This window comes from Myxocyprinus asiaticus, chromosome 13, assembly GCF_019703515.2.
Source record: "Myxocyprinus asiaticus isolate MX2 ecotype Aquarium Trade chromosome 13, UBuf_Myxa_2, whole genome shotgun sequence".
Taxonomy (NCBI): domain Eukaryota; kingdom Metazoa; phylum Chordata; class Actinopteri; order Cypriniformes; family Catostomidae; genus Myxocyprinus; species Myxocyprinus asiaticus.
This window is the reverse complement of record NC_059356.1, coordinates 44649679-44674276: the sequence shown is the minus strand read 5'-3', so window position 1 is coordinate 44674276 and position 24598 is coordinate 44649679. Positions and strand designations below refer to the sequence as shown.

Below are 24598 nucleotides of genomic sequence, written 5' to 3'. Positions count from 1 at the left end.
ATGAACTATGAGTGAGGTGAGAAGTGCTATTTCTGTGTGACATAATATTCATTTTTAAAGTATCATATTGTTAGCTTAGTAACATGCTAACACAAAACTGTGTTGATTTAATTGTGAGTGAATTCCTGTGTGCTTTGAGTCAAGAGTGCAATTGGGAGCGTATCTATGTTCCCAGGCTCCTATGTTTCCCTGATTTATATGGTACATACTGAACACATGAAAAAGGGTCCAACATGATCCCGTATTGATGCATAACTTGGGCGAACGAGGTCAGATTGGCCCCAAACTCGATGGTTGTCCTGGTGGTCCCTGAGCAAATGATGGGGGTACATCCGGCCGGGCAGCCGCGGACACGCCCCCATCCCCCACGGCCGGACTTCCAACACGGACCTGTATAGATGCATAACTCAGCCGAGCGAGGTTGGATCGCTCTCAAACTCGGGTCATTGGTAGTCCTGGTGGTACCCGAGTGGATGATTGTGGAACATCCGGCTGGGGAGCCACGGTCACCATCCCCCCACCCCATGGCCGAACGTCCAACACGGACCCGTATAGATGCCATATAAATCTGGGGAACATAGGACCCATTTTTATGTGTATATTATGTGCCATATAAATCTGGGAAACATAGGAAATCTGGGGAACATAGGACCCTGGAAACATAGGAATGACCCCGTTCAATTTGTGTGGCTCCTGGAGTTGCTGCTGTTGTAAAGTGCTCCAAATTAGACTCTTATGAGGTTCCATTTCAGTTAGCATGCTACCTTAGGGGTTGTTCAGAGCGAACATGTTTTTTAGCTAAAAAAAAGCTGGATACAGCACAACGGATGGAATAGAATGCAGCTGTCTTGAAGTACATTTTTAAAATTTATTTTTAACTTGACACGGCATCTAAAAAATGCATCTCTGCGCGAGACCCTGAAAAAACAGCAAGATGTGGTGCAACGGTCAAAAATGTAAGTCTAGTGTATGTTTACATTGAAAAATTATAAAAAACAGCAGAGATGGACACAAAAAGTGTTCAGTATGAATGGCCCCTTAGAAGGCAGTTGCCTATGTAGGCGGTATGGCAGTTCACTAGGTTTGGGAACAGATATATGCGAGTACAACTCACCGGCACTTGAGTGAGTAAATTTTACCCACAAGACTAACCAGTGGGGTGGAGGGGGGCTTTGGCACAAGGGCAGGAACTGTACTGGAGCGAGGTTTTGGAGGGCCACTCTCTCTCTCCCCTCCCGCAGCATGTGGATGATTTGAAGGGTGTTTAAGTGGCCGTCTCTCAAATACTTAAAGAGAAAATCGGTGCAGGTCAAATTTAGCAAATAAATGGAAAAAAGAGGATTAAAGTAAGGTAAGTTGTGCTCTGACCTCGTGGCAAACGCACGTTGAGTTCACTATGGGCCACCTGCACATGTGGAAGTGTGTTATTGGAATGATGACTGCCAGTCTGTGAAACAAGGCCATGTTGAGTCGAACTTCCACTACTATTTCTGGCCTCTGTTGCCTGTGAAGACAACCCCAAGGAACAGCTGTTGACATCCCGTCCGATTGCCCTCTTTTGAGGCAATGTGAGAGATGCCCACTTGGCCACTGGAGTCTTGTGGGTAACAGGGGTTGTAGGGTCAGACTCATGGGACGGTGAAAAAGAGGAACTGCACCTCTGCAAGAGATAATTGCATATTAAATCAACATCAATGCTATCATATTATCCATTTTCCAATTATATTTTACACATATCAAATGTGCTTAATCCTCTGTTGCATGTATTAAACTTCAACTTGTCCTGCACTGCAACAGACATTTATGATACCTCAAATCATGCGACTTGAGGAGAATTGCTATTACATTTTTTATGCGAACTTATGATTTTCACCTAGTGGACAGTAAAATGGGTGAAAGGTCCCATTGACCCCTTCTTCAAGGAGGGACCCAAGCCTTATCTAGAGACCATAATATCATAAAGACTTGGGGTTGAGCTCTAGACTTGGGCCAGTATGCTCTGGTAACCACCTTAAAATACTCTAACACCCACCCAGGACATCCTAGCAAACACATAGCGATACCCTTGCAACCACCTGCAAGCACCCCTTTTTTTTTTCTTCGTAAAATGCAAATATGTAGTTTTATTTGCTTTCGTACCTTCTTCTGGTTGTAGCGACCTCCTTGCGCATAACTTTGCTGCATCTCTGCTGCCTTCTGTGGGCGGCTACGGATCCAGGCACTCAGCGTCTCAATGGGTGAACCATTTACACACCACTCTGTTACACCAAACTGTCGGAGATGTGCTCGGGCATGACTGGCCAATGCCTTCCGGTTCTCAAAGTAGAATCCACAGAGTTCGCAGCTGGCATCTGAAGATGGTGTTAAAAAAACTGATGATTCCACATTGTTCTTGAGACTATCATAGACTGAGGCCACGTCCACGTTACTTGATTCACATTTATTTTGCTCCATTTACACCTCTTATCCACACTGGAACTGTGTTTTCCTCCACCAACACTAAAAATGCTATCCATAACCGCATATTTTGGAAAATGATGATGTTACAACACTGAAAACTGAGTTGGATTAGTGTGGACGTGACCTGAGACTATTGTATTAAGGCTACATCTTTTATATTACAACCAGTGTGATTAATGGCATTTGAATAAGCCATGAAATTCAGAATCTGGGCCTTTTATTTATTTGAGTCATTCTTCTGCAAACTGAAGCAGTACTGCTCTGCTAATATTTGTCCTAAATGTCCTCTTCAAGCAATGCAATGGAGAACCAAAAAAGGAGCCTTACAAAAATACAGCCTTACCCATGTGGCCTACCCCTTGCTTCTCTGTGGAGACTTTCCCCTTAAAGGAAAAGTCCTGTGGGGGAGGCGAGAAGGTTTTAGACTGGACAAGCAGTGACTTCTCTCTTGGCTGTCCATCCTCAACCAGCACCTTGTTCTTCAGTGGAACCACCCCAAAAAACTTTCCCACAGGTGAGGTGTGGGACAAGCCCACGCTTCCAAGCCCATGCTTATGGAGACGTGAGCCAGAGTGGAGCAGGTTAAGGGGTGACTTGCGGTAAAGTACATTGGACTGATAGCCAGGACTGTTCAGTGATGGTCTACCATCCGGTTCCTCCTTTATACCCATGGCAGCAGATGAAGGGGTGGTGCCCTGCCTCCTCATGACTTCCCACAGAGTGTCAATGGGTGAGCCGTTAACAGACCACTCCGTGATGCCCATATGCCTCAAGTGTGAACGGGCGTGGCTCGATAGGCCTTTGCGGTTTTCAAAGAATTCACCACAGAATTCACATCGGATATCACGGGAAGGGTTCTTCTCTTGAGTCATGACTGTAGGAAGATGAAGAAAGATAGTAAAAAGACAACTGATTTGCTGAGAGACAATTCAGTGATGAATTAAAACTGTTGAAAAGTGAGAAAAGAAAAACAAAATACATCACAAGTGTGAAAACCAAAAAAACCTACCTAAGTTGACTGGAAAAACATTATCTGAACTGCTCAAACTGGGATGAAGTGGCTCTGGGCTGTAACTTGCACTCACTCCCATTTCTGACCCTTTCATGGTAACTTCTACAATTTCAGGCTCTGGTTTTGGTTTAACCATTTCCACTGTTGGGGAAGAACTGGCGGTAGATGTCGAAGGAGACATTTTCCTGTTAGTAGGCTGATCTTGGCTTGGTGATTGGGGGAAATGGAAAGGCAGGTGGACAAGAACATTCTTTGGTGGAGAAGGTGACTTGTGTGTAGACCGAGGCAGTGCTGGGCCCGGAGAAGAAGAAGGGGATTTGTGAGGCTTTAACGGCACAATGGATGGTAGGCCTCGACGGACTATAATCTCTCGTAGTGTGTCAATAGGCGAGCCATTCACAGACCATTCGGTGATACCAAGCTGACGCAGATGTGAACGGGCATGACTGGAGAGGCCTTTGCGATTCTCAAAAAGTTCTCCACAGAAATCACAATTCACCTCTTTTGTCGGCTCTGGTAAAGAAGAGAGCACACTATTATTTCTGAAGTAACTTAAGGTAAATAAGCATGTTGGCCATGTTTAAGCAACAGTGGCCATCTACTTTTCCAGCCATCTTGGTTCTGTAAGTATTTTTTCCCCTATTCATTTTTTCCATAGGTATTTTATCAAATTCTTCATAATCGAGTGAACCAAAACAACCAGCACCGAAATGTATTACAACATCACAAACTTTAATTTAAATTTAAAGGATAGTTCACTCAAAAATGATTTACTCACCCTGCTGGAATCCCAGATGTGTATGATTTTCTTCTGCTGTACACAAATGAAGATTTTTTGAGAATATTTCAGCTCTGTAGGTCCATACAATGCAAATGAATGGGTGCCAAAATTTTAAAGCTCCAAAATCCACATAAAGGGGGCATAAAAGTAATCCATACCACTACAGTAGTTAAATCCATGTGTTCAGACACGAAAAGATAGGTGTGGGTGAAACAACAGCTGAATAAAGTCATTTTTTATCATAAATTTTTCTCCCTGCCCAGTAGGGGGCGATATGCACAAAGAATGTGAATAAGGACTTAGGCCGTGTGTCCACCAAAGCCTTTTTTCCTGAGGCCAGCGTATTTTTTCAATTGTCTGCAATGGAAGTGCCGCGTATTAAAAAAAAGCCAGCAGCGTGATTAGGCGCTGAGCGTTGGCGCTTGGCATTTTTTTTCTGGTCGCCGAGAGTTGAAAATACCATAGGTAGGAAAAATACCATACCGACCAACCATCACATTCTACTTGTACAACGACTGAACAACAATAGAGGACAAGTTTGCTGGTCTCTGAGTATTCATGTCTGTACCAGATGACATTCCCGGACTACCACAATATTAATATGAAAAAATAATGCTTCAGCCTTCCCTTCATCCAGAGCAAGGGTCAGAGCAAATACTCTTCCTTGTGTCGATATTTTCACATTCAGTACAAACTATCTGCGAAATTAGGTACTTGCAACCCATTACTTCTGAGGATATTTCATAGCACCCAAAGCGTCTCAGCTGAAAAACGCTGCACCTACAAAGTGCTCTCAAGTGCTCCCAGCTGGGCATTTTCAGAAGAGCACCTGGCATTTTCAGCTGGCAAAAAATGCTTTGGTGGACACACGGCCTTAAATATCTGTTTTTCACCCACACCTATCATATCGCTTAAGAAGATATGGATTTAACCACTGGAGTCTTATGAATTAGTTTTATGTTGCCCTTTTATGTTGGATTTTGGAGCTTCAAATGTTTGGCACCCATTCACTTGCATTGTAAGGATCTACAGAGCTGAGACATTCTCCTAAAAATCTTCGTGTGTTCAGCAGATGAAAGTCATATACAGGTGCATCTCAATAAATTAGAATGTCGTGGAAAAGTTCATTTATTTCAGTAATTCAACTCAAATTGTGAAACTCGTGTATTAAATAAATTCAATGCACACAGACTGAAGTAGTTTAAGTCTTTGGTTCTTTTAATTGTGATGATTTTGGCTCACATTTAACAAAAACCCACCAATTCACTATCTCAAAAAATTAGAATATGGTGACATGCCAATCAGCTAATCAACTCAAAACACCTGCAAAGCTTTCCTGAGCCTTCAAAATGGTCTCTCAGTTTGGTTCACTAGGCTACACAATCATGGGGAAGACTGCTGATCTGACAGTTGTCCAGAAGACAATCATTGACAACCTTCACAACGAGGGTAAGCCACAAACATTCATTGCCAAAGAAGCTGGCTGTTCACAGAGTGCTGTATCCAAGCATGTTCACAGAAAGTTGAGTGGAAGGAAAAAGTGTGGAAGAAAAAGATGCACAACCAACTGAGAGAACCGCAGCCTTATGAGGATTGTCAAGCAAAATCGATTCAAGAATTTGGGTGAACTTCACAAGGAATTGACTGAGGCTGGGGTCAAGGCATCAAGAGCCACCACACACAGACGTGTCAAGGAATTTGGCTACAGTTGTCGTATTCCTCTTGTTATGCCACTCCTGGCGTCTTACCTGGGCTAAGGAGAAGAAGAACTGGACTGTTGCCCAGTGGTCCAAAGTCCTCTTTTCAGATGAGAGCAAGTTTTGTATTTCATTTGGAAACCAAGGTCCTAGAGTCTGGAGGAAGGGTGGAGAAGCTCATAGCCCAAGTTGCTTGAAGTCCAGTGTTACGTTTCCACAGTCTGTGATGATTTGGGGTACAATGTCATCTACTGGTGTTGGTCCAATGTGTTTTTTGAAAACCAAAGTCACTGCACCCGTTTACCAAGAAATTTTGGAGCACTTCATGCTTCCTTCTGCTGACCAGCTTTTTAAAGATGCTGATTTCATTTTCCAGCAGGATTTGGCACCTGCCCACATTGTCAAAAGCACCAAAAGTTGGTTAAATGACCATGGTGTTGGTGTGCTTGACTGGCCAGCAAACTCACCAGACCTGAACCCCATAGAGAATCTATGGGGTATTGTCAAGAGGAAAATGAGAAACAAGAGACCAAAAAATGCAGATGAGCTGAAGGCCACTGTCAAAGAAACCTGGGCTTCCATACCACCTCAGCAGTGCCACAAACTGATCACCTCCATGCCACGCCAAATTGAGGCAGTAATTAAAGCAAAAGGAGCCCCTACCAAGTATTGAGTACATATACAGTAAATGAACATACTTTCCAGAAGGCCAACAATTCACTAAAAATGTTTTTTTTATTGGTCTTATGATGTATTCTAATTTTTTGAGATAGTGAATTGGTGGGTTTTTGTTAAATGTGAGCCAAAATCATCACAATTAAAAGAACCAAAGACTTAAACTACTTCAGTCTGTGTGCATTGAATTTATTTAATACACGAGTTTCACAATTTGAGTTGAATTACTGAAATAAATGAACTTTTCCACGACATTCTAATTTATTGAGATGCACCTGTATATCTGCGATGGCATGGGGTAAATGATGATAGAATTTTCATTTTTTGGTGAACTAACCCTTTAACGTATTTAATGAGTGAATGAACTACAATCCCATGAAGCACTGCAAATGACAGTCGAATTAGAAACGATGGAAAAATATATAACTATTGATTTAAAGTTGTTCATTATACAGTAAGTATAGAATAAATATATTTCAAGTATATACATTTGTATTGTATATAATATTTATAAAAAAATATGAAAGCATTTTGAGAGTGTAAGGAGGACGACTCAATAGCCCATTCAGAGTGTAGTGATGGGAAGACCGGATAATTTTACTGACTTGGATCTTTGAATCTCGTTCAGCAAAATGAACTTATCTTTATTCAAGTCATTTTGTTCATTAGTCATGTGACAGCTGCATAGGCTCTACATGAAACAGAATTGATTAGATCACCTCCCGAATGGGTCTTCGGATCAGTGTCTTTCATTCATTTGTCACGTGACCGCTACGCGTACAAGACAATGTTAATTTTTCTCTTAACAGCTTACATTTCATTGTGTTGCAGTTGTTTGTATCATGATGAATAAATACATGTAGTGTGACAATAAATACATTTTAAAATTATAATAATTGTCATGATGAATTATTTTCATATATTTAATGCAAGAAGTGTTTACAAGATTTTTTTCTTTAAAGTGTAAAATTAAAGTAAAATGGTCTTAGATGACTATCAGTAAATTCCAAGGGAAATTCTTTAAGGCATACTTGATTTGGGTCTACAGTTCACAATAAGGGCATAAGATAGACATACACAATACAACAAGAGTTTGCATCATGAGGGAAACATAAATAACAGTTTATTCTAAATCAATTCAGTAGTCAAGTCAATAAAATGGGGTTTTCTAATAGCCTTTACTGTCTATGATATTTTATGAAGAAAAGATAAAAGTTGTAAAGTTTGGGACTGGGCTTGAATTTAAGGCATCTTGCTTTATGAATGTGATTTTTTCCATCATTCAGAAAATTTAAAGCTTCAACAAACACTTTATTACCAGATTTTAATGTTATGGAAAAGAACCATCATGACAGAAACATTCACAATGTTATACATTGCAAGTAATAAAGAAGCTAAAATTTGAGACCAGAAATGCTTCGTGAAACTGTAAAGGCAAAAATACAATCAAACTAGCCACTTGTATTTAAGGAAGGTTGGGAGTATGAACTAATTTCTGTTTCCGATACAGATTCTATGCAGCTGTCACGTGTTAAATGAACGTAAGCCTCAGATCCAAAGACCGACTTGTGATGTGAACTAATCAATTCTGTTTCCTGTACAGATCCAATGCGGCTGTCACGTAAAAAATGAACGAAAGACTCATACCCAAAGGCTCAGGAGGTGAACTAATCATTTCTGTTTCCTGTACCGATCCTATGCGGCTGTCACATGTCAAATTAATGAAAGACTCATTCCCAAAGACTCAGGAGGTGAACTAATCATTCCTGTTACCTGTACAGAGCATATGCAGGCGTCAAGTGAACCAAACATGAGCATGGATTTTGTGCATGCGCAGCCACAAATAAAACAAACGAATCACTCTCTGAGACTACTCGTTCTTTCGAGTCATATAAAAGATTTGTTCAAAATTAACAAATCATTCATGAACGACCTATCACTATCAGCGTGCATCAAGGGAGTGAGCGGTTGTTGCATAGCTCTTTTTCCACATTTTCTTGCCGTTTTTTTTTTTTGTCAGTGATTCAATGATTAGTGGATTGTTTCTCGTCAGGGTCATATGTAGTGTAGTTCTTCACCAGGAATTCCACTTTTAAGCACATTTATTTAAAAAAATATAATTTGTTGAAATAACACAGACTGATGGTTCCAGCAAAGCACTATAAAATCGATCACTTCCGGAACCACACTGAGCACCAAAAGAGCACAAAAAAGACAAAATATGTACAAGTTGTTACCTATAGGGAAGGGCAGCACTTCACCACCACTAAAACGAAGAACCTGCAAAGAGGAGGGTTTCAACTTCTTTGTTGGTGGGCCCAACAGGGTGTGGATAGAAGGCGAGGTAGCTTTGGACCCAATGGAGGACGTTAATGGAGCTGTTTTATATAGGATAGGACTAGAGGGAGGAGGCCTCTTAGAGGAAGAGGTGGAAGTGGAGGGCAAGAGGGAAGCCTTGCTGGTCTTTGGGGGCCTCAAGTCTTCAGGACCATCAGAGAGAAATAAATTAGCTTTATGCTTAAAGTCATCGGTCAAGATGAACTGGTTGAGTAAGTCAATGGGTGAGCCCTTGGATTCAGAGTACTCGATCCCAAAATGGCGCAAATGGGCTCGAGCATGACTTGAGAGGCCTTTTCTTGTTTCGAACCACGCACCACACATCTGGCAAATAATGTCTTTAGAGTCCATGTCCATTGCTAGAAGAAAAAGAGAACCAAATGAATAGGGTGGAAGAGGAATAGATTGTTAGACGGACAGATAAACAACAAATGAAAGATGGAAATCTTGAGTGCCATAATACTACTTCCAAAATTGTAAACAATTTGTTAGAATCCTTCATTAGTAGATACTTCATCAGAAGAACAGTTCACCCAAAAATGAGATGTCGCTTCAAACCCGTTTGACTTTCTTTCTTCTGTGGAACACAAAAGGAGAAATTAGGTGACTACAACACAGGTTGGATGTCAATTGGTCAAACGTCATGATGTCAAACCTGTGGTGTAGTCACCATATTTTATTTAGGTGATTTAGGAGTTGATCAATCATTTTGAGGAAACTTTTGTGCACAAGTCAGTTTGAATACTTTTACTGTGGGTTTTATGGTGTTTTTCTGCCCTTTCTGGAGCTTGACAGCCAAGATTCACCACTTACTTTCATTATATGGCAGAAAGTAATGTGAAGATTCTCAAACTTCTTTTGTATTCCACAGAAGAAAGTCATATGGATTTAAAGTGATGTCAGGGTAAGTAAATAATGGCAAAATGGGTGATCTATTTCTTGGATCAGCATAAATGATCTCTTACTAAGGTTCAATGGCGCATCCGTCTCTTGCGGTGCCCAGAACGGTTTGGTGGGACTGGAGAGGTTTGCAGCCTGGTTCTTTCCCAAAGTCTTATGTTCCTGGGATCGCAGTGGGGAAGACACAGGGAGCAGGGAAGAGATGGGAGCCTTTCTCAGCACTGGGGATGGAGACCGAGACTTTACAAATGGAGAGGACGGCAATGAGCCAGTTACAGAGGGAGTAGCTGGTGAAGAGGAAACTTTAATAGCTGAACCCGCAACTGAGTATGGGACAGTTGGTTTGGTGTCAAGCAGTCCCTCTTCGGTTTCCATATCTTTTTCAGGGCTGGGCATGGAAATAGGAGGGGAATGGTGCAGGAGCTTCTTAGGTGATGCCACAGATGGGGAGGTGCCTGTGAAATGGGCATCCATGGCACGTTCCTTAGTGATCTGGTAGAGGAGGTCAATGGGTGCTCCACTGTTCTCCGACGTACCGATACCCAGCTGCCGTAGGTGAGAGCGGGCGTGGCTAGACAAACCACGACGTGTCTCAAAGGAAGTTCCACAAATCTCACATTTCAATAGGTTGGACCCTGGAAAAAAGGAGAAATGGTGGTTGAATAACTTCTTAGAGTGGAGAACAACACCAGTTTTTTTCATAATGTTGAAACGATGAAAAATCAAGGTGACATACCCAGGCAATTAAGGATAAATCCATGTAATCAATGTAAATTGTAAGGCCAGAAACGTACTTTACGCAAGTATGCGTACCCAGATGCATGTGCTTGGCCAATGCATTGCCAATGCATAGTCCGGTTGAGCATACTTAACAAGCATTCTTGCATAACTGTGGCAGTAATGGATATTTTTGAAGAATAGTCACTCATTTGCAATGATTTTTGATATCATTGATATCAAACCTGTAAACCTAATGCAACCATATTTGATTGAGAGCTACAGCAGAGTGCCAGATTTTCAGAGAATTACCACTGAAAGTTTGGTCTTGGAATACAAGCGGCACAAAAGTCATATGGACAACTTTTATGAAATTTTATGGTGCTTTTTTTATACTTTTGGAGCTTGACAGAGTTGTGTGTTCCATGGAAGAAAGGAAGTAAATGCAGGTTTGAGTCAATAAAATAATTTTCATTTTTGGGTGAACTATTCTTTTGAAGTAGCTTCAATTCTAAGTCGAGATAACAAACTTCATCTTACCCAAAGAGTCTGTCTCTTTGGATTCAGGACTGTGTTCCTGCAGGGAGAACAAAGTCTTCTCTCTGGGACTTGTTCCCAACTTTTTTGTAAGTGGCAACCTGGCCGCCTCCTCTTCCTCAGCCTCATCCTCCTCCTTACCTGAACATAAAAAGATAGAAAAATAATTATATTAGAATACTGTACACTGAAATTAATTCAAGAATAACCACCAAATGCTTGTAATGAGTGTCTCCATGTGGATTTGTGACTGCTTTAATTTTTTATTTATGCATAATTAGGTAACGAACAGAATTTGCTATTCAAATGTCTACTACTCAAAGCATGACAGGCCCTGACTTTCAGGTTTTGGTCTGTTTTTTAGTTATAACTTCAAGTTTGCATCAGGTTTGTGTTTGTAAAAAAAATATTTATATATTTTATGCTTTAAAGCATTTTGTGCAGAAACACTGCATCATTGAATCAGAGCAAAAGCATTGAAAAACCACACCTGTGAGAATCCATCTGGGTCTACTAGCTCTAGGGAGCAAACAATAAAAAAGTAAGCGATTTTGGGCTTGATCTTAAAATTTGAATGTACCAGCAAGACAGGTCACAGGGTCTTGTTTACGGGCCGGATTCAGGCTTCAACCTGTGCAGACCTCTACTGTTATAGTCAGAAAAAGCATTCAGAAAAAAATATTTTGAGGCAAAAGTATAACTGCAAAATCTTCTAAACACCTAAAAACCCAGAAGAGAATTCACTTTTTTGAGCCATGGGTTCCCTCTTGAATTTACTAAGGGTTTTTATAATTGCAGTTTTGGATTTATGAGTAAAATAAGGTCTGTGGTAAACATTACTTTAATATATTTAGCCGTTTTTTTCTACAACATAAATTACACGCAGTGATACCCCATACTTGTACTTTGAAGCCATAGTGGGTTTTTTTTAAGTACACTAACAAGTTGCTAGATAAGAACTATGATAGTTTTCCTTTTCATCAGGTATGTTCACTCAAACACTAGTGGTATTTGTAGTCCTTATCTAACAATTCATTAGAAATAGGTTTTTGTTTTTAAATATGGCAACTTTAAAATTCACGTTTGAGGTATGACTGGTAATAATTTGTTGTAGAAAAAAGAAGGGGAAAAAAAGCATTAGACCTTATTTTAATCATAAATTGAAAAACCTACTAGGAAATTCCCGAGGGAACCCATGGTGAATTTTCCTTCCAGTTCGCTTACAAAATGATATCAGCTATGTAGAACAACTCATTACTGAGTCTAAAGAGGTTACGAAATTACAAGACCCACTGTAGCAGTATTGCAACATTTAAAGCAATTAAAATTAAATGATAGCTATATATATATATATATAAGAAATGTTATGAAAACTACACTCTGAACTGAAACACAACAACAGTTGGGGGGGAAATCTTGTTACCCACTGAATGTCACAGTTTGCTAGTCACATAAAATTCACCCCAAAACAAAATATGTTTTAAGAAAAAACAAGACTTTTATCATCAGTGCCCCCCTAAAAATAAAAAATAAAAAATAATTAAATTAAAAAAAAAGCACATGTAAAATGAATATCAACTATTAGACCTATGAGGGTTAAGTTAGCAACAGACAAGCAGAGCTTTTTTTTTTTTTTTTTTTTTTTTTCACTCTGTAAAAGTAACATGCTTAATTTTACAGGTTTAACCACATTAAGAGAAAATAAAATTGCTTAAAACAACAACTTTATACAAATCATATTTAAGTCTAACCATTCAATTCGATATTTGTAGACAGATATGCATTATTCAGCGCTTAGGGAAAATATACTAGTACTATAGAAGTTGCACTTTTTTTTTTCTTTTTTTTTTTTGTCAGCTTCTTCAGACATAAATTGCTACTCTCGGGATATTCAATATAATAAGCTGTGCATGCTTTCCTGCGGTGGACGTTTCTGTGCTGTCATTTGATATGTCCTTACAATTCCAGCAACATCAGCCCTTTTTCTCCTCAGACAGAGAGTAGAAAAAAAATCTATTTTATGTACGTCATAAAGACACGTATGAATAATGACAATAAGCAAAAACTGCGTTTATCTTAGGACATTAATTATTTGAGCGCAAAATGTCATGGTTGCACTTTCCAGAGGGAAGTGTTCGGCATTTGTCAAAACAGCGGGAGAATGAGCGGTTTCATACAGTACATGCATGCACTCCGTCTCTGGACCATTTTGGCATCAGTGATTTAAAACGCACATAGTATATGACAGGGACTTGTCTTAAACGGTTATACGACTGCATGCCATGCAAGTAGGAAAACTCCGAGCGCATGCATATCTCATGCATCCCTCATGCACGGCGCGGAAGTGCATGCACTCACCGTTCAACGCATCGGACTTGCAGCACCTACAGTCAGACAGTTTTTTCGCTATTGTTTGTGTCTGCTGGGAGGTGGAAGCAGCCATTTTGCCCCGCACACATGCACTAACGCATCAAGGCGTGACGAACGGAGTTGAGGCGGAGACTGGGCTAAATATTAAATGCCAGACAATCAATTATATGAAGAATGGTTCCATAAGGACATTACAAAGTGTTTTACATCATGTAGAGGTCTTCAGAGTTGCTTATACAACTGCCCCTGAATGCATTACAAAATCCCCTGGCATGCACAGCCTTTTGAGGTTTCTTTTGAAGTCTCCTTATCGCTTTTAATAGCCATTTTTGCAATTACTTTAACCAACTGGTCCCAAAGTCATTTTAGTGGATGTGAACAAGTTCTGTTGAACAGAAAGTGTGGAAATACTTTATTTTGGACACCCAATTTTGAACAGCATCTATTATTTTAAACTTATGGCTTATGTTTCCAAATACTTATTGGGGTCACTGCATATATTTTAATTCTAAGTAGTATTTGTATACTTCAGCTGTCAAACGCATGCACAGGCTTTTGAGATTTCTGTTCTGGGAGGTTTATGACCACAAAGGAGATAATTTAAGGGCCAAGTGTGAACAAGTAATACCTTACTAATGTAAGAACGTGATGTCTCATCAGCCTTTGTAAAGACAGTTCATCCACATTTGGATATCACTTGTGCCTAGCATAGCGAGTGTGGAGATGAGAACTGATATACCTTACGTAAATCTGTCTTGTTTTCCAGTAAAAATATCGAAACATACTTTAAAAAAAGATACATTTCATTGAGAAGAAAAATTGCACAAGATATTGACTTGTTTTTCAGGGAATGTTTGTTGAATATTCCCTTTCATCCTGTTCCATTGTTGTGGGAAAATGATGTCCTGACAACTCTGATTGGGTGATGACAGTAAGAACACACACAATCCCAAGCCCTTCACTATCATCTATCCCCTGTGATGTCTAAGGCAGCAGACAAGAAAAAACTTGTAAACACTTTTAAGAGACTTTCTCAAAACAAATTGGCCACTGGCAATACATCTTCTGTAACGTAACGAAATATTTGCGAATTATACTGTAAGTGGCTTGCAAAAAAAAAAAAAAAAATCAAAATACATGGCTACTTTTGAATTGTCAATGGAGAAAATGCTTTACGGCATCAACCAGGAGGGGCTAAAAACTTGACCCCTTGTTTCTAACATAAACTACTCGAACAATCTATGATTTGAGTTGTGATTTTATCTTTCAGATTCTTCAACAATTCAAACAGAAATTATCCAATACACTTACCCTCCAGTTTGCTGATGTTGTGTCTGTCCTTCAAGTGTGGTTTTGGAGAATCAGAACAAAAAGTGGCAGGTTTTGTGGTCATGTCCTCCTCATCCTTTTCTTCCTTCTCCATGTCCTGATCTTCATCAGAGTTTTGCTCTTCACTTAACAGGTCAGGATTAGAGGAAACAGTTGGTAGAACAAGATCTGGATGCTTGGCAAAGAGCTCCCGGAGAACATTAATGGGGGAAACTGTGACTTCCCAATTTGTGATGCCAAAGTCTCGGAGATGGGCACGAGCATGACTGGAGAGACCAGCCCTGGTGTCAAAACCAGCACTGCACAACTCACATCTCATTACACTGAAGGTTGACGGGTCAAAGTTGGCGACTATCACAGCAAAACAAAGTTACATTCAAAACATTTACCACAAACATTTTAACACCTTTAATTGTTTATTTTAGATATGGAAGTGAACATTTTTGTGGATGTTCAAGTGTCTTTAACAACTTTTAAAAGGTGAAATGTGTCATTTCTGCACCACTAGCACCAACAGAAGTGCAAAATATTTACTGATTCTATAATCAGTAAAGCTGAGAAGGAACACTTGAATTAAAATGAATGTGAGCAACTTGAATGCCCAATATGGCGAGTGTAGAAAAGGAAGTTCCATACAGTTAAAAGAGCCAATCACCTGTCAGTTAACTTCAGAATATGCATGCGCATTAGCAAGGCCAGCCTAAAAAAAGTGTTTTTTTTGTTTTGTTTTTTTTGCGTGATCTAAGTTAAAGAAGAACAATTTATGATACCATTGTTGTCAGATTTTAATGCTGATTTGTCATATGTTATCTGATTGTAATCCTGGCCGACTGTTTTGGAGATTTCATTCTTTCCCCATTCAAGTAGATAGGAGCTGTACTTGTATGCCGCTTATATCCATAGAAAATAGCTACCTGAGAGCGTTCCCAAGATAGCCGCAGAGTGGACTGACTTGCCTTGAAAGCTACTTTGATGTTTCAAAAACAGGTTTCCCCAAACATTCCCCCCATCTGCCATTGGTCGGATAAGCAGATAGTTCCACCTCAAACTCACACCAATAGTTAAGCCAATGTTGTTATGTCCAACCCAATCGGGATGCACAAACAAACAGTTTGCAATTCCATTTGGTGCCACTAGTGGTGCAGAAATCACACACTTTAAACCCTGTGTAATACAACATAATAAAGATCAATCAATTTACTTTAAAAGTATCCTCACCTTTTTTCTTTTTCTTTTGGTAGGAGAATTTCTTCTCAATGGCATTGACCTCTTCTGGTGAGATGAAGTGCCTGACATTGTAACTGACACCTACTCTGTTCAGGTGACCTCTAACATGATTAGCAAGTCCGATGCCATTATGGAATCGATCCTGGCAATAAGGGCATTTTCTTTCAATGCTTTTAAACAATCCCTCGATATCATTATCATCTTCATCTTCCTCAGTTAATGCACCAATAATACGATTAACAACATCTTCCTCATCTTCTTCTCCTTCATCATCGTCCTCTACTGATGCAGCAACAGGTGTTCCTTCCCCACACTTGCCCTTGCTATCAGATTTGTCTTTTTCAAGTTTGGGATCTTCCTCCTCTGCTTCAAGCTTTTTGCTGGTCTTTTTTGGTGAGGAGGAGGCGGCTTTAGGATCCAGAGCAATGACAGGTGGCTTCTTTCCTGGGGGGTTGAAGTTGAGTGTTAAAGAACAGCCCATAAGAGCTTCATTATTCTATAAAAACATGGTCAGTCCTGGTCTTGATGGTACACATACCGTATTTAAGTACTGCTTTAATTATTTCAACAGTTGTAAAAGTATACCATGACCAGAATTGTACAATTTATTGGTCAAATGCAGACAAAAATGCACATGGGATGCAATGAGCATGAAGACGGGCTGAACTGAACGAATGGTTCACCCTAAAATTTGAATTCTATTGCCATCTACTCACTCTCAAGAAGTTCTATACCTGCATGACCTTCTGAAGCCATATGAAAGCTTTGTTTGAGGAACAGACTGAAATTTAAGCTGGTATGCTGAATATACCGCTCAAGCCATATGGACTACTGTTATGGTGACTTTTACTTTTATTTTTTACATGCTTTTATTGTTTTGAAAACGGTGGTGTGAACTATTCCTTTAAGACTCATTCACAGAAACAAATAGGTTAAACTTTCCTGACTACTCTGCAACCATTTAAGGTAACCCATCTCTGTTGGTCTGCTCATCACTCACCCATCACTCTGTTGCATGAGAGGGGAGTTTGAAAGTCAGAGCTGAGAGACTCTGAGGACGAGGGGTAGCTTGTTTCTGCGCTGGGCCTGTTGCCCCTCAAGCAACCCCAGCCTATCTGCTGCCCCTCAGAGGCTGGCTGAGAAGCTGCTCTTCAGCTGCAAGGCCAGGGCAGAAACCTTCACAGGGTCTCCAGGGGAAGGGTCCAGGTCCAGACAAGGGTGAAACCTGGGTTTTCCTCAAGTTAATGGCCAAACGTGGCTCCTATGAATTTTGCATCATGTGCTTTTTGGATCTCTAAGGCTGGGAATTTGCCCCATTCCCAAGAGTTTGAGAAAAGTTAACTCCAACCAAAACTGAAGGACGGAAATTGCATCACCAACAGTGGCTGAAAGTGAGCATTGGCTAATGGGACAGGCAGGTACACCTCACGCCTTTAACCACTGGCCAGTGGAATGAGGAGTTTTACCACAAACACATTTAACCAATTGCCAGGGAGTTGGGCCATGTAATTGATGACTCAACAGACACATAACACATTCACATACACCACTCCAAGACAGGAGCACAGGTAATGTGGTACAAACATTGGTGTATGACTTTCTACTGTCTTACCTGTTCTGGACCCCTGTTTCAGCTCATGCTCTTGTTCTTGTATTGGAGTGCCTTCTCTGTGGGTCTTCTCTTCAGTCTGTTTTTTCACACTGTGAGTCTGGGTGGACTTAAGATCTAGTCTTGGGTTTGCTCTTGTACGCCTCAATTTATACCTTGCAACCCTTACTTTGTGTTTCTTTCCAATGCTTTTAAATGCCAAATCCCTAAGCCGTGGACCAGCCCTTTGATTTGGAGGTAGTGACATGAGACACTGAGGTTGTAAGACATTCTCTTCCACGGGATTGGCCACAGTTGTCTTGGGCTCTCCTGTTTGGCTTGACTCCTCCACTGGGACTGTATCTGCTTGCAGGGTTGCTTTTTCAGGCTGATCTATGGCATCTGCTGGGGCTGCACAGGTAAGGGGATTTTGATTTATGCCTGAACTAGAGTCCACCTGTGAAGGGCCAACATCAGGCTGTGTTTCTTTAGTTTTTTTGGATGCTCGGATGGGGTACCTCTTGTTCAAAGGTGAAGTGAAAAAAGTTGATGGAACATCTGCAGTGGAACCTTGTCCTTTTTTGGAGGACTTCTGTTGAATACGAGGTGAAGTTCGAGAGACGCCAGACCTTGTTCGAGTTCTGTGTGTCTTGGCATGTTCTGCAAACTCTTGAGGCACATCCGAGATGAAGTTGCACTTAAGACACATAAACTGGCCACAACTGACTTCTGCTGACTCTTTGATAACTGGCTCTAATTCTTTACTACAACTGGCTAGCTCTGCTGCTCCCTTTTCTCCCTCATTTAGTTTTCCAATTTCCTCCAGGATTTTCCGCCTTGACTCCTCATGGCATCTGTGATGATCTAGCAAAAGCAACCGATCTACAAACTCTTGACCACACTCTAGACATTCAAACCCACTTTTAGGAAGCTGTTCGCCACATTTCTTTGCTGGTCTACTGCCTTGGCCATGCTCCCGCATATGTTCACGTAGATGGGCTTGTTTTTTGAAGTAGATGCTACATTCTACACATGTGAAAATCTCTTGGCATAGGTCTCCATCCAGTTGGTGGTCTACTACAGACCTTTGCCTTTCCTTTACCTTCTCTTCCTGTTCATCTTTAAATCCAGACATCCTTCCCTCATCATCTGTGGTTTTCCTATGCTTCTTTGCTCCTGAGGGTTTGCCCCTGCCCCTTCTGCCGCCACCTGTTGGGCGTTGCCAGGTGCCCAGTCCAGAGAAAGGCCTCAGTATGGCCCTCTTTTTCCTTCTGCATTGGATGAAGGTGCAGTGTGCCCAAGGCCCAGGGGGTGGGCTCTCAGGCTCAGAGTCAGCTGGGAAGGTATATACATCTGGCTCTTTGGTATTCGTCTTTTCCTTGCCCCTGTGATTATGCACTTTCAGGTCATCCTGCTCTTCTTTTTGGCATGTCTCTTTTGGTGCAATATCTGGCAAATGGGTCACTTTGTCTTGTTTTACTGCAAGCAAATTATGAAAGATTTAATTTACTTGAGAATTTTTTTAACAACACAAGGATTTATTAAAAATTAATTTAAATATGTTTTGATATATTGAATGTATATTTTTCATACGTTTCTGTGAGCTGGAGTCTGTAGTTGTTAGCTCCCTGTATGAAATATCATCTCCTTGATTTTCCATCTCCATGGGTCCAGGTGTGATCTTCTCAAGAAATAAGTGCTTGGATTCCTCAGGTTCTTGGCAGCGATCAATGTCAAGTCTGCAAACATAGTGATTAAGACTGATAATTAGATTTTAGCCAATTAGATTTTCCTTCTAACCCCTCTATCTTTAAAAACCTCCACGTATACACCTTTCCTTACACCTGTACATCAGTTAACTGTCCATTTGGATCTCACCTGTCTTGTGTGTGTCTAGAGGTGGGACTTCCAGGGCTGTGAGCAGCCAGACCATGAGGGTTAGAAAAGTGCTGAAGCTCTTCCTCTGACAAAAACCATCAGAACCCACACAGGAACATAAACAATGTGCACGTGACTTAACAGAAAGCAATAGACTCACAGTTATATTTTTAGAGCATGACACAGAACCATGGATATTGTTCACAGAGAGACAATTTTCACAGTACAAACACAAAATATTTCAGCCTAAAACTAGCCAAACAATTGCATGTTCATTTTGAGTTTTGTATTAATCAGACACCCATGTATTTTTCATAAAAACTTTGTTGAACCAGCGAGACATTTACCGTCCAAGGCTTCTTTTTCAGAGTCTGAGTCCCATGTGAGAGATGAGTTGAAGGCTGGACACCGTGGGCTTCTCTGATTTTTCCCACATTTCTCCAGCGTGGGGAAAAGGTCTTTTGGATTTTCTGAATTTCCATCACCCTTCTCCATGACATCACTTTGTAATAACCCCCCCTGTGAGTTCAGAGGGTTGAAACAAGTCCAACATTACATAGTTCTGTTTAGGAGAGAAATAAAATGTTGCAAGATTCTCACACAGTTTTAACCTCATTTTTACAGCATAAGACAAGAAACAGAAACATCATAATAACAGTACTGATAATTATAATTAAAAGGTCCTGTACGTGATTCTGGCCATTTTGCTAAGTTCCGCCAAACTTAGCCACTTAATCAGACCACCCCCAAACATGCAATATGATTGACGGGCAAAGAGCATTTGTGATTGGTTAAGAAAAAGGTGAGCCCTTTTTCTGACTCTTTGTTGTTTACAGAACCTAGAGCAGTGACAAAGACATTTTATGGACATTGTATGTGTGTATTTCAAAAATAAATTGCTCACAGTACCTTAAATATAGTTACAGTTAAAAAAACACCACCACCACTGTCCATTGGAAAGTTAAATAAACTTCACATTTATTAAATTTATGCAGAGGGAGGACAGGTGAGTTAAGGAGCTCTTTTCTGGGGCCTTGGCTGTACCAGTAATGTGCAGTTGAGTATGGGGGTTGATGACGATGGCAGTGCCCCTTGGATGGACATTAGATCTCAAGGGTCTCTGGTAGATAGGTCATCCCTAGGCTCCATGATCCCCTGGCCAACTGGCTTGGGTGCAGTTACAGTCAACTTCTCCTCTCCTACATTGTGTAGAGCGATTCCATTTCTAGACAAATATTCACGCAACTAAGATCCAATCTATGACCCAACATCTGACACATGTGAGTAAAAGAAAGTTGTTCTGAAACGGTATTATTTTTATTCTTCCATTGAATATATAAGTAGATGTTTAGCACAATGTCCCAGAATGTCCATACAATGAAAGTGAATTGGGGACGGACGGTGTCATGCACCAAAAAAAATTACGTCTATTCATAGCGTCATATTCACTGATAATTTTCCAGTTACAGCTCTAAAATATAATTTTGTGCATGTTCAAAAATGTAATGCCACACCAGGTTTACTATTAGTTCTAATAAATTTACACCTGGTATAAAGATGTGTTTTGGGTGATCTGATCACAAGTGATCAGCATTAAATACAGGTGTAAACGGGGTGCAAAACGTTTTGTTATCAGATCACAAAAACCACATACAGTATGGAGGTAGTCAAAATGCATCATTGCATTTGAGGTGAACACGCTAATACGTTTTGACTGTGTCCCAGACATCAGCGATGCACCACCCCTCACCTGTCAATTAATCGCTGCGCTAAAACGAGTAAACTTTGCCGGTTATGAGCATCCTTAAAATGGAATAACTGTCCGAACAGAAAATGAAAAAAGGCTAATACATAAACAAGCACGAGAACTTCATGGAACTTCTTCAGTGTCTGATATCAACATGCAGGGACAAAGATGAGAAGCATGAACATCTGAATCTCCTATGATACAGATACTCCACTAAAATAACAGAGAATTCTGTGATTGTGTTTGTGCTTCAATTACATTTTAATTGCATTTTGGAGAAACAGCGTGCCGGTTTTCCCTGCGCTTTCTTTGTCTTTTATGACTTTGCGTTTTTTTACCATGCAGTAACACACTGACATAGTGATTGATGTATGTAGTCATGAAATCAGAGACCCTCCCATCGAAATCCGTACATAAGGGGTCACAGGAGATGCATTTAAGAAACCAGATGTCGGGGCCTGGGTAGCTCAGCGAGTATTTACGTTGACTTACACCCCTAGAGTCGCGAGTTCGAATCCAGGGTGTGCTGAGTGACTCCAGCCAGGTCTCCTAAGCAACCAAATTGGCCCCGGTTGCTAAGGAGGGTAGAGTCACATGGGGTAACCTCCTCACGGTCACCCCTCGCGTGTGGTAAGTTGTGCGTGGATCGTGGAGAGTAGCATGAGCCTCCACGTTCTGGGAGTCTCCGCAGTGTCATGCACAATGAGCCACGTGATAAGATGTGTGGATTGACTGTCTCAGAAGCAGAGGCAACTGAGACTTGTCCTCCGCCACCCGGATTGAGGTGAGTAACCACGCCACCATGAGGACCTACTAAGTTGTGGGAATTGGGCATGCCAAATTGGGGAGAAAAGGGGATAAAAAATTTAAAATATATATAATAATAAAAAGAAACCAGATGTAAACAACGATGTGTCTTGCCTGATCACATATGATTAGATCACCCAAGACGCATCTTACCATGTATAAACGGGGTCATGATGCGAATTATAAGTATGTAGAACTGAGTAGAATTTGAAAAAGTGGAAGAACAATGAGATTTGAGAGCTGCGGAGGAAAATATTTTTAGTCAATAACGATTTCCCTCTGTTCTTTAGACACGGCTGTCATATGGTATTGGAAAACTTAGAGTAAGTTCACAAGTCAAGTTGAATGGACTACTTTTATGGTTGTTGTTGTTGTCCTTTTTTCATGCTGACTATTCACTTTTATTGTATGCAAAAAAGCACCAAGAACATTCAGCTAAATTTCTCCTTTTTTGTTGCATGGGAGAAAAAAGTAATAGGGGTTTGGAACAATAAGAAAGTAAGTATATTCTGACATAAATAATAACATATCCTTCAGGAAGAAAATATAGCAAAACACAAAAAAAGAGCATTTAGATTTTACAAAATGGTTACAACCTAAGATGTTACATTTTGGGAAAGTATTCTGTTGTATCCAATCTTTTTGATAGAGAAATCTTCTCCGCAGTGTCACTGTGCCTGACCTACTTTACCAAGCCCCATTTTTGGTTAATTCTGCGATTTCTATAACTACAATAAAGAAGGACGTGTACTGATGGGGAAAACATAACACCATCTCCAGAAAATATGAGGATGTTAACAGTTGCTTGTCTATGCAGAGCTTAAATGCGTTTATAACTTGCCATGGTAATACTTTACTATCTGCAAGGCTGTCATTCTCAAATCTGTGACCATTGGACAGCTCTAATGAGGATGGAATTGTGGAAAACTCACGGAAAGAGCCTGTCTTTGGAATCTTCTGCGCCCAATCACACTTCTCTCTCCATGTCCTATATCGATTCAAGTGCGTTCTGTTATTCGCACCCCTAAGCGTCGCAGCATTCCCTCAAGGGCGCAGGGGACAGCATATGTGTTTAGTAAACGATGAAGACCGTCTTTGCCCACTAAACACCGGACTCCATGTTGTTAGTTTCGGAGGGATGGTGACGTTGATGGGGAGGAGGAAGGAGTTTATGCACCAGCGGCGGTGTAACTCTTTCACAGCAGGATGGTTTGCGAGAACGACCCCTGATTATTGCAGTAACGACGACGTGAAAGGCGCCCACAGGTGACAGTTTTCGTACACTTGTGAGTGCTTGAATTATGTTCTTTAAAAAACACAATATAATTATATAATGTATTTATAAAGTCATTTTATAAATAAATTAACAGTAAAATAATTTAAAATGCTGCAGTAAAAAATTAAGTTATCTATAAAACTTAGAACTAATGGTGAAAAATTGAAATAGTAAAATACAAAATAAATAGGCCCATTTAATATATATATATATATACTCAGCATATATATATATATACGTCCTCTCACTATATCATACTACTATATATATATAAACTCAGCAAACAAAGAAACGTCCTCTCACTTTCAACTGGGGGGGTGGTGGTCAAAATCAAAAGTAACAGTCAGTATCTGGTGTGGCCACCAGCTGCATTAAGTACTGCAGTGCATCTCCTCCTCATGGACTGCACCAGATTTGCCAGTTCTTGCTGTGAGATGTTACCCCACTCTTCCACCAAGGCACTTGCAAGTTCCCGGACATTTCTGGGGAGAATGGCCCTAGCCCTCACCCTCTGATCCAACAGGTCCCAGTCGTGCTCAGTGGGATTGAGACTCTTCGCTGGCCATGGCAGAACACTGACATTCCTGTCTTGCAGGAAATCACGCACAGAACGAGCAGTATGGCTGGTGGCATTGTCGTGTTGGAGGGTCATGTCAGGATGAGCCAGCAGGAAGGGTACCACATGAGGGAGGAGGATGTCTTCCCTGTCTTCATCTATCCATCCATCTTGTCTGTCTGTCAACAATTTCACATTTGACATTTGATTCGATGAACATGATTTTGATGAAATCACATCTGATTTATGCGAATAAAAAAAGTAGGCCTATTTGGCTTTCTGCATTCAGTTTTGCCAAACTTTTTCCTCATTTAGAAAGTTTTACTCCTAAAGAAATGAATTGAAATTTTGAAACACACAGTATGTATAAAATCATGAGCACTCGCATGCGATAAAGACTCAGTAACTTATATCAGTAACCTTATAAAAGCTGTTTAAATCTACATGGAGAGGGTCTCCTCAATGTTAGGATCACATGACCAGCCGAACACTACTCGCTCTGTTATTGGACACTTTCACTCATGGATTAAATTAATCATGGCTGACTGAGTATAGTGAATTTCTACAATGGCATCAGTCACTGAAAACTACTGCATTTGAATGATGCATCATCCACACCACTAGGTGTCAGTGTAAGTCTTAGATGACAAATTAAAAAAATGACTGAGTGCACCTTTAAGTCTTTAAAACAAATATATGCCCAT

The 24598-nt window shown here is 40.5% G+C and overlaps 1 protein-coding gene across 3 annotated transcripts in view; it reads right to left on the bottom strand.

Moving 5' to 3' along the window:
• Positions 1–23183, bottom strand: part of LOC127450212 (protein Wiz-like) — a 29347-nt gene extending 6164 nt beyond the window's left edge. Inside the window, exons 1-15 of one of the 3 annotated variants that reach the window (XM_051714096.1) lie at positions 22995–23183; positions 19856–20070; positions 19509–19593; positions 19224–19369; positions 17655–19109; positions 16034–16486; positions 14798–15166; positions 11120–11257; positions 9928–10497; positions 8863–9321; positions 3470–3985; positions 2804–3334; positions 2140–2351; positions 1369–1660; positions 1115–1286 (exon numbers count right to left, since the gene is read on the bottom strand). In XM_051714096.1, the coding sequence (XP_051570056.1) occupies positions 1115–1286; positions 1369–1660; positions 2140–2351; positions 2804–3334; positions 3470–3985; positions 8863–9321; positions 9928–10497; positions 11120–11257; positions 14798–15166; positions 16034–16486; positions 17655–19109; positions 19224–19369; positions 19509–19593; positions 19856–20003 (5546 nt within the window). In that variant the 5' untranslated portion in view covers positions 20004–20070; positions 22995–23183. Of the gene's footprint in view, positions 1–1114; positions 1287–1368; positions 1661–2139; positions 2352–2803; positions 3335–3469; positions 3986–8862; positions 9322–9927; positions 10498–11119; positions 11258–14797; positions 15167–16033; positions 16487–17654; positions 19110–19223; positions 19370–19508; positions 19594–19855; positions 20071–20552; positions 20818–22994 lie in introns of those variants that run through there. The other 2 variants (XM_051714097.1, XM_051714095.1) reach the window with 2 other exon arrangements.
• Between the last annotated feature and the right edge of the window lie 1415 nt (positions 23184–24598).